We start from the raw sequence: 10207 nt of genomic DNA on the forward strand, positions 1-10207 counted from the left end.
ACTATATAACTCTATCTATCAAGAAGTGCTTATATAAGACTTAAGGTATACCCTACTTAAGAAGTCAGGAGTACCCTTAAGAAAAATGTTCTATGCAAAATTCACCAAGTGAAAAAAAAAAAGTGTTTGGAACCTGTGGTTTAGTTACCCGGAAAATGAACTTAACTGGAACAGTTCATTCACAAACAAAGCTGTATAAATGAAGCAATACTCCACAGGCCAATGCCCATGGACATTATGTTAAAATCACTACATCGGCTGTGGGGAGGAGGTATTGGGGAATGACTGTTTAATGGTTATAGGGTTTATGTTTGAAAATAGACAGTGATGGTTGCACGAGATTGGGAATGTAATTGGTGCCACTGAATTGTTAATATGGCAATATATTATCTCAATAAAAATGTGAAAAATAAAAATAATTTTTAAAACCCCTTAATATTGGTTAAAAAATATTGTGACATCTGGTAATTGTTATTACCTATGTTGGGGAGAGTTCTGAAGCCTCAAGCGGGTAATTTTGATTCTGCAGATGAAACAAGAAGAGAATCTAGAGATAAGGTAGGTCCTAAGCAATGATGTGAAGAACACAGAGCAAAGAGGCTTTTATTAGATTTATTAGGATCCTTTTAAGCCATCTGTGCACTGATTGACTCTCCTGTGAGCAGCAGCTGTTTTTATTCATTAGGAATGAGCAGATATATAAGTCATTACTCAATGTTCATTTCACAGCTGGGTTTTGAGTTGAAAGGCAGTTCATATCCAGCAAATTTGGCATCAAGTGTTTAAAAGGTCTTTGTGTGAAAAGGTGGTGTTGAGCTTTGTAAAGTATTTTCACCTAATAATGGATTCGGCTAAACATCAGAGATCCAGGAAGGCAAGCCTCTCTGGGTTGATGATTGGATCAACGTGTATATTTGACTTCACCTTGTTCTGGGCCCTGAAGTGGTGGGTCTCTGTATACCTAGAAATTTTTATTAATTGCAATGGAATATGGTGTAGTCATAGGAAAATGGTATAATTTACTTCCTCTGCTTAAGTACCAAGACATTCATGGGAAATAAAATGTCAAATGAGAGCTAAGACTTTAAATGTCATTGAAACAGAAGACTTCCTTTCTTGGGCTCTGTTGACAAATGTATTGGTCAGAGAAACTTAACTGTGCTGCGGTACAAATTAACTCTGGAATCTCAGTGGCTTAATGCCACACAGGTGCATTTCTTGCTCATGCAGATTCCAGTGTCAATCAGGAGCCTCTCAAGGGCCCCAGGGGACCCCCTCGGTCAACACGATGACAGGATACTTCAACCCACTTCAACTAAGAGCTGTTTTCTCACCCCAGGGTTTCTAGGTGGTCAAAGCAGAGGACAAAAACAAAGGAATCTGTGTCAGTTTTTAAATGTTTTGGTCCCTGAATGTCCCACAGCCCATGGGTTAAAACTAGTCACATAGCCCTGGGGACCCACAGGAGTTTGGGGAATGTGAGAGGAACGTGCTGAGCAGTCAGTGTCTCTGTACAGCCAGGAAGTGTGCTAGAACCCATCGGAAGCCTGGTCACTGGAGCCAGATTGTCATTGAGGGGAAACAGGCATTTCTTGCTCATATTCTAAATAATACATCATATCACTATTAGTTAATAATATGCCCAGAAAACAAAGACTTGAGAAAAGTAGAAAAAGCATTGCTATGGGGAGAAACAGTACGATTAAGAAAGGGTGTGGGTCTGGGGCCATTGATTTGGTAGTTTTCCAAATCTAGTAGCTAAGGCTATGTGAGTAAATGGGCCTGGGTGAGTAAACTGGTCAATGGTAATAATATGGTGCTTGCCAGCTCCTCCTTGCCACCTAGGTCCTAGAAGCTTCAGTTTACACAGTGGATGCATTTTGAGAATGTGACCCATACACTGGATCTTATTTTAAGTACATCAAGGGACCTGGATATTTAAAGAGATGCTTTATAAAATGAACCATTGAAAACACTAGTTGTCATACACTGGCTTTTCATAAAAGCAGAGCACACCCATAACCAGTTAGTACCTAGACAAAAGGTACGGCAACGTCTGGTCCCTGCTCTGTCTGAAGTCCAATGGATTGGCATTCAGGCCACTGAGTTCCTTGAAGATCAGGTGGCCTGTGAGACTGAGCACAGTTCCGAAGCAGGGGTTCAAGCGATAGTTCCTATGATTAACATTTTGGCTTTTGTAGACATTTACCTCGTTTTCCTCACTGGATGTCGTGCTCTTGAATGCATGTCTCTCAATCGTATTCTCCCCCTTTTGTAGGAATAAAGTTTTCAGAGGGCTGCCCCATATGGCCTCTCATTCTTCTGTATTTGCTAGTAGATGGAATCATCAGGGCCTTAAAAATAAAGCACAATTATCTGTTGTTTGTAGTTCTTGTAGAAATTTAACCTATAGGTACCATGGAACGCATCCTTTAATTGTTTGCTACTCATAGGGGAGCCTGAACAACTTCCCCCTAAGTGCACGGTTGTCAAAGTGACAGGGTGAAGTGGATCCTGAGGCCTGCTGCAGAGATGTGGGTTTTTCCAGATGAGCAGCATTCACTCAGAGCTGTGCCTCTGCAATAGCTTCCTTCCTGCTGCCCTGCATTCAATATGCTAAGCTGTGGCTTTGGTCTAACTGTAACAGCTGATGCAGAGGAGTTGCCACCGCCAATTATACCATTGAATTCAGCCGGTGTAATCGCAGCCTTTCTCTTTGCTTCTTTAAAAAAGTTTCCTGTGTAAGGCAGCAGAGTTTGCATTTGGTAAGAATGTGTTTGATTTTAGCAGTTCTTATTTCTATGTTTAACTATAGCTTCTACTTCTCAATTGACTAGCATAGAATGAATTGGCTTCCGTCATCAATCAAACGTCAAACTCTGATATTTGGGGCTAGGAGTGATTTTTTTTTTTTTTTGTGACTTTCAAGCTTGTGTCAGTAAAGGGAGCTGATTTGCTCATGGGTTGAACTGACATCTGTTTAAAGAAGAAAAGTGACCAAAGAAGAAATATTAAGGGTCTTGCATAGCCTGCAGTTAATTTACCCAAATTCCTGTCCCACAGAAATGTCATACCTGCTAAAAGTACTTTAGATCAAACTCCACTTACCAGGGACCCTTTCCAACCATCCAAGCCAACCCACAAGTTATCTATGTCAAAAGTTAGAAAACACAGGCATCCTTTTTCCGAAATGATTTTATAAAAAACAAAGCAATAACACAGGAAAAAAAACAGAATCAATAGTGCTGTAGATGAAATTTCATTTGGACCCACTGTCTGATTTCTTTGCCAGCTTCCTTCTGGCTTGGGGCCTTCGAATGCTGGCCAGTGGCATTGGTCATGATATTGACCTGAGAAATCAAAGGAATGTCTTCAAGATTGCTGTTCTCATATGCAATCAGTACCACGAGCTCAATTCTGTCTTGAGAAATGTGCGTGACCTGAGGCAAGCATTTGCAGCCTTTGGGTGTGAGGTTACCTTACTATTAACACCTTCACCTCCTCACAGCAGTTGGAGGATGATATTCTGGAATGTGCGAATACATGTGACCCTCCCTATAACAACATCCCTGTGGGATCCACCTGAGACTCTGGTTAGCTCCAAGGAAACCCAAGGGCACTCAGCTCAGTGGGGCCGCAGCTCTCCTGTGGTCCCACAGGGTTAGGGGAAGGCTCTGATAGACTCAGCACCATAGAGATGCTAAAAACAAAGGAAAGTTTTCGGCGGTAATAACCTTGGTCGGTGCTACTCTCTCCCACTTTGCCGCCTCAGGATGCAAAGCAGAATTTTCCTTTAGGGACGTTACTGTCCACGGGGTCTGTTCCTCTTAATAACAGCAAACTTTTCCTTTATGAAAACCAGCCCAGAACACAAAGGTCATTTATTTTAATGAACAAACTAGGGCCCTAATAAACATCGTTGATTTTTTTTTTCCTGGCAATCTAAAAACTGTTTGAAGCCAAATTAAATTTTTGTGCTCATCATAGCAAGGTAATACACAGTGAGTCTATAACCATTAGAGCAACAGCAAACAGGTTTATGAAATCCCCAGACAGGAGTTTTCTAGTGAAGCCAATGATTTGTATTTAGGCCCCCGAGAACACCACACAGCGATGCCCAGCATCCCTTCTGAAATGCATCAGGTAGCACAACAGTATTGCATTTTGTTAAAGAGAAAGCTGAGCAGAAGCGAGTTGACATTTCCAAGAATTACTAAAAAGAACCGAAGGTCCTGACCCATTAGAAGACCGTGCAATAATTTTAGTAGGTTTTAGCCATTTAAAAAAATAATAGAATACAAAATATTATAGTGCCTCCTGGGTAAGTTAAGTATTGTGCGATAGACATGTTTGGGTAAGCCAATCATATAATTTATCATCCAAACTGGGACACTTGCGAGAGTATAAGGGGGCTCTAATAATAATCATGCCAGGAAAACAGCATAAACCAGGACTTCTCTGAGCCAACGAGAACATGCAGTCACTTATTACTAGGTCAGGAGGTAAAATGTATTTGTGACTGAGCACAGTGTTAAAAGTTTCAAGAACATTGATTTAGTGGCCATTTATCTACCTAACACTCCAACGCACCTTCCAATGTCCCTCTTCTTAGTAGTAATCGCTACCACCCAGTGAGAGAGCCGACTATGTGTGGGCGCTGCGCTGAGGCCTTTGCCCTCATTTTGAATACATCCAGTCTTCACCACACCCCTTTGAGGCAGGTACTTGTATCAAGAAGGAAGAAAAAAAAATCAACTCTGGCTAATGTTAGAGGTAATTTCTTGGAAAAGCTCACACTTCAAAGGCGGGTGAAAGAGAAAGGAACCAGGTGGCTCCAGAAAGCCTGAGTGATGGGCTCTACCTGGGCCAGCAGTGAAATGAATAAACCCCAGCCCGTTTCTCTCTCCTGGTGTCACTCTGCCCCAGAACCAGTTCTGGGAGAGTAGCCAGATCCACGGATCTTGGAGGCCCTGCTGCCCCCTGGGGTGCCTGGAGCATGAGGAAGGCACCTCTTGGGGGAGCAGACACCAGGGTTTACCCTCCTGCACACACGTGAGGGGTGGGGGACAGCCCCGAAGGAACGGGGCCCTGCCAGGAAGGGAACTGGGTGCTGAGAAACTGAAGCCTGGACTGTACTGCCAGCTCCAGCTCATTGATGAGGAAACTGAAGCTTAGAGGCTGCTCTTCTCGAGTTTACATGAAGTTGGTGTTCAACCCATACCTATCGACCTCACAGTCCCCCTTGGCTGCTCTGCCCCAGTCAAACTGATGTTCTACTGTTCCCCAAACCTTTGCCTTTGCTACACCACTCCCACTCCAAGGAGGTCCCTCCCACCTCTCCCTGCTCACAGGCTCCTGAGCATACCTCCTCTTCCAGGAAGCCGTCTTTGGAGGAATCAAAGTCTCCAGGTCCAAAGGTCAATTTTTAGTCCTTATATTCATGGAGTCCCCATCTATTTAGCAAGAGGTTTATAAACACATAATTACTATAGAGCGCAGTAAGGAAATTGTAGAGATACACACAGAAGACTATGGAAACCTGGAAGAGAGATTCCTAACCCAGCTCAGAGAAGTCTTTGAATCCTTCCTGGAGCAGATGACCTCTTATGAAAGAGTCAGGTTGGGGAGCAGAAGGGTTCCAGGCAGAGAGGATAGCATGAGCAAGGGCCTCAGAGAGAAAGAGCCCACAGTACCTGCAGGAAGATGGGAAGCAGCTCTGCCTCTCGTAAGGGCTCCTCTAAGGGGCCACAGCTCACGCCCGTGCCGGACCGGGTGCCAGTGGTGAACCTCACACAGGGGCTCCTGCTCTTCCATGCCAGTGGGAGGGAAGTACCAGAGGTACAACCAGCAGGGTGGACAATGATTGTTATATGGGCTGAGGAACAGGGAACACTCCAGATTTCTGGCTTGGACAACGTCGCCAAGTGAGAGGAATATGGAAGATGATGAGTTAGGTTTCCAACACACTGAACCTGAGACCTGAAGATATTCCGTGGAGCTGTGCAGTTGAATTCGCACGAGTCTGAAGGTTGGAGGGAAAGTTCTGGAAGGGAGCTGCAGACTTGGGTGTCATCAGCCTGTAGGTGGGCAGGGTACCTTTGGGATCACGCGGTGAGAACGAGGTGACTGAGGACAGGGCCTAGGCCGTGTTTGAGGGTCATCATGAGGGAAAGCTGGTGAGGGGCGGAGACATCGCATGGCTTGCTGGGAGGGATGGCTGCTTTGGCTGAAGACACGCCTGGCCTTATCCTTTGGCTCTTTCACTTTTCACACCTGCGACTTCTGCCAAGCTCCTTAATCTCTCTGGTCCTCAATGCCATTGTTTGTAAAGCGAGGAAAGTAATGTGCAGTCAACAGGATTGTTTTAAAATAAGACAACACGCCTAAAGGCACTGAGTATCCCTGTAAATCAGCTCAGGCTGCCATAAGGAGATGCCACAGACTGGGAGGCTTAAACAGCTATGTTTAATGAAGACGAGGAGGAGGGCCCTTCCCGCTGATGACCAGCCCCAAGGTGTGGTCACGGAGGAGGAGGGGGAGGGACAGGTCCCTGGAGCCAGGGAGGCTGAGGAACTGGCCCCAAGGCCAATGAAGTGAACCAGAGCGACAGTGAAAGTCTGGATGCAGAGATAAATTTCAGTCAATTAACCCCTTGTCCAAGGAAACTTACACATCTAAAAGGAAAATGCTACCTAGGACGCCAACTGAAGATTGATGCCCTCATTCTTGCCAGTTTTGATTCTTCAAAATTAAATTTCACTCCTTGGCAGCATTTCCAGCTCCAGCGTGTGCACTTCTCCCTCCCTCCCCCTCTCTCCCCTTCCCGTAACTTCTCTCCCCTCTCCTCCCCCTACTTTGCTTTTCTGCCCTCTGCCCCCTGGCTCCCTGCCACAACCCAGGCATCTCCCCTACTGTATGACTCTGGCAGGATGCTGCAGCTCCTGTCCAAGGCCACAGTGATGACGATGGTGACGACAATGACCACAATGAAAATCCTTGGAGGCAGAACATGCACAAATATTACACCCACCTCAGCCTAGGCCTTGACCTCTACCTCTGGTTCGTCCTGGGGAATTACTTGGTCTTTTCTGTTTACCTGCCTGATTTTGTTGCTCCTCTCCAGCAGCCTCAGGTTACTGTGACAAAACCCTGTACCTCTTTGTGGTGGGGGGTCTTCACGTCGGCCACATCGTGCTAGTCTTACTTGTCCTGTGCAGCGGGTGTGTCTATACGTGGTCCTGGTGGAGGTCTGCTGTCGATAGCCTGAGCACCACCCCTCCAGCACACATGCGCACACACTTGTGTGCATTCACTCACACACGTGCGCACACACACTGCTGCAGGCAAGACAACAAAACCTTTCCTGCAATGATTTAAGAAACCGCCAAATGCACTGAGTATTCCCGCAGACTAAAGAAACTCTTGCCTGCCTGGGCCTGGGAAAAGCACTTTCACTCTTCCAAAGTGGGAATCTTGTACTCATAAGTTTTCAAAGGGATTTTTTTTTTGAGGGGGTGAGATAATGGAGGCAAAGAATGAGGGACCCCTTCAAATCAGTGTAATTCCAACGACTAGTACAAGAACATGTTTTGTTGTTGTTACTTTTGCTACTGCTGTGTTGTCATTCAGCCACGGGCACCTTGAAGTTAGAGAAACCTTGGAGTTTCAAACAAGGCATATCTTAGCTTTACTTGCTTTGATGGCTTTTCTTATGAAAAGGGGAGTTGCTCTTATTCGATGACTCCCGTTGCCTTTTGGGAAAGTTATGGAGCATTCTCTCTCAACCCCAAATCAGATGGGTTTGATCTGACACGTAAGGGCACCCCAAGGACAGCTATATGCCAAGGTCCAAAAAGCAAATTCCCCTTGGGACTCTGGGCCGGCCTGCCAGCAGCATTGCAGAGAGCAGCGTTCCTTTCACAATGTGCTCTGTATGGTGCCACTGCAAATTCTTTGCTTGGCCTTGAGTCAGCTTCTTTCCCTGGTTATCTGCGTACATCTCTCGAATTTGCTGATGTCATAAACTAGTTTTGTGTGTTTTGGCCAGGCTGCATGCAGTGTCGTTAATGTAGGTGCATTTTTTTCGGTCTCTGAGTTTAAATACTTGAGCACTCCCTCCCACCCTGTTAAACCCAGGCGATGACTCCTCAATCACTCCCAGTCACTAAGCTAATGTTTGGACATGACTGAACACAGCTGAAAGCCAACAGAACCCATTTCTAAGCTCCATACAGGCCACACATCAACCAGCACCTCCCGTAAGGTCCCTGACACTAACTTCTGAGCAGGAGGCTTGAAATTAAGTAGCAAATCTACTTAATGTCCAGTTAGGGGTTGGAAGCCTTTTGTAACTCAGTTGTATGGAAGTCCAGATGGACTTCACCAAAGAGTCACTTCACCAAACTGTGACCACTAACATCCCCCCTTGCCGCTGCTGTTATGAAGTAAAATTCCTGAGAACTGACACTGTATCAGTGTCAGTCCTCGGTGGGGAGGCCCCATGCTTTAGATTTTGACATGAAGACTCTGTCAAGTGTGTTTCTAGGAGCAGTGCCCAAGGGGAGTGTCTCGCACCTGTGTAATTGTGCTTCTATCTCAGCCGCGTGCAAATCTCTGTATATTTACGTGGAGCTGAGCTGCCTTTCTTTCTTTTTTTTTTTTTTGGTGCTTTATAACTGAATCAACCCAAGTATCCATCAAGGTGGGCCACCTCCCTGTATCAGATGTGTCAGCTTAAACCTAGGGGCTCATTCCTCTCCGTGGCTTTAAGAGAAAGGACCATCCCGTGGAGACTTTCCGCTGAGTTTGGAGGCACTCTGAGCACCCGCTACCGGAAGTCCTGTTTGGTCCCGATTTCCTCCCAGGTATGAAGGTCTTGGCTACACCCTCTGCTGGGCAAAGGCGGGAAAGCTCTCATTCTGCCCTATCCCTCCAGGCACTTTCTGGTTCCGTTTTCACTTGAGCCATGAACCATCAGAATGTGTGCAACTTGTGGATCTTGCCCTCATCTGTGACGCCAAGGCCATTCTCACTGTGCCCCATGTCTCCCTCCTGCTCCGTGGTGGGGTGAGGGAGAGTCTGCAGGCTCTGACCCTGGTCTGGTGAGGTGCTCCTTGAGCACCCCCTCCCACCCTGCCTTCCCTAGGTGATGACTCCTCAATCACCCCCAGTCACTAAGCTAATGTTTGGACATAAATGAACACAGCTGAAAGCTGACAGAACTCATTTCTAAGCTCAGTACAGGCCACACATCAACCAGCACCTCCCGTAATGTCCCTGACACTAACTCCTGAGCAGGAGGCTTGAAAAGATTGTCCAGGCTCCCATCCAAAAAAGTAAGCCAAGCCAATAAAGACAGAGAAAAGCCAGACTCCGTTCTCATGGAGGAGAATGACCTGGCGCCCCTCTGCAGAGGCCCACCCACTGTCCCTGGCACTTAGAGACCGCACCACTAGCTTGGGCACACTGTAGCCGAGGATGACAAACAGCTTTGTTCTCTCCAGCTAGCTCTAGTCACAGCTGTACATTGTATCGATAATGACTCTGAGGCTGCACACAGTCCCATGGGGGTGGGGGAGGGTGACTCTGGGATTCTGGGGCCCAAGAAAATGAGGGTTCTCCCACTCACATATCAGCACTGTCCCCATCTCACAGTGACACTAAGACACTGCTGGTGGCCACGTGAGTGACTTACATTGAGGAGTTTGGCCACATAGAGAATATGAGAAGGGAAGGATGCACATTTGCTTCGCCTCCACCCTGAGGGCAAGAATCACTGACTCTTCTTCATCTGTGGGCACCCAAGACCTGAGTTCCCCCCACCCACCCCACATGAGTGCTTCTGAGGTTTTGTTGCCGGGGTGAAGGTAGAAAGAGCTTGTGAAAAAATTATGTGTATAAAAATGGCTGTTAGCAGATTGCAGATACTGGATCATGTTTTGGGCATGTCCACAGCCAGGTCTCACATGGTGGAGATCCCCAGTTTCTGACAGGCATGGTTGTCCCCGGAGTGCTGCAGAAATCTTTCCCCATCCCCACAGACGATGACTTATCAAATATACCTCTGAAAGTGGCAAAATATTCCCATACCCAGAAATGGCTGGGAAAAGATTTATTTTTTTTCTTTCTCCATTTATATTTGTACCTTATTTCACAACAAATTTGGAGGGCCTTTATATACTATGTTTGACACAATAAAATAAAGGAA

The 10207-nt window shown here is 46.1% G+C and overlaps 1 protein-coding gene across 1 annotated transcript in view; it reads left to right on the forward strand.

The window, feature by feature from the left end:
* Nucleotides 1–9105, forward strand: part of TMEM272 (transmembrane protein 272) — a 17675-nt gene extending 8570 nt beyond the window's left edge. Inside the window, 5 exon segments of the mRNA XM_025044784.1 lie at nucleotides 2279–2385; nucleotides 6900–6962; nucleotides 6965–7130; nucleotides 7133–7247; nucleotides 8865–9105. Coding sequence (XP_024900552.1) covers nucleotides 2279–2385; nucleotides 6900–6962; nucleotides 6965–7130; nucleotides 7133–7247; nucleotides 8865–9105 — 692 coding nt within the window.
* The last annotated feature ends 1102 nt before the right edge of the window (nucleotides 9106–10207 follow it).

Source organism: Pteropus alecto, unplaced genomic scaffold, assembly GCF_000325575.1.
Source record: "Pteropus alecto unplaced genomic scaffold, ASM32557v1 scaffold413, whole genome shotgun sequence".
NCBI classification, from domain to species: Eukaryota; Metazoa; Chordata; class Mammalia; order Chiroptera; family Pteropodidae; genus Pteropus; species Pteropus alecto.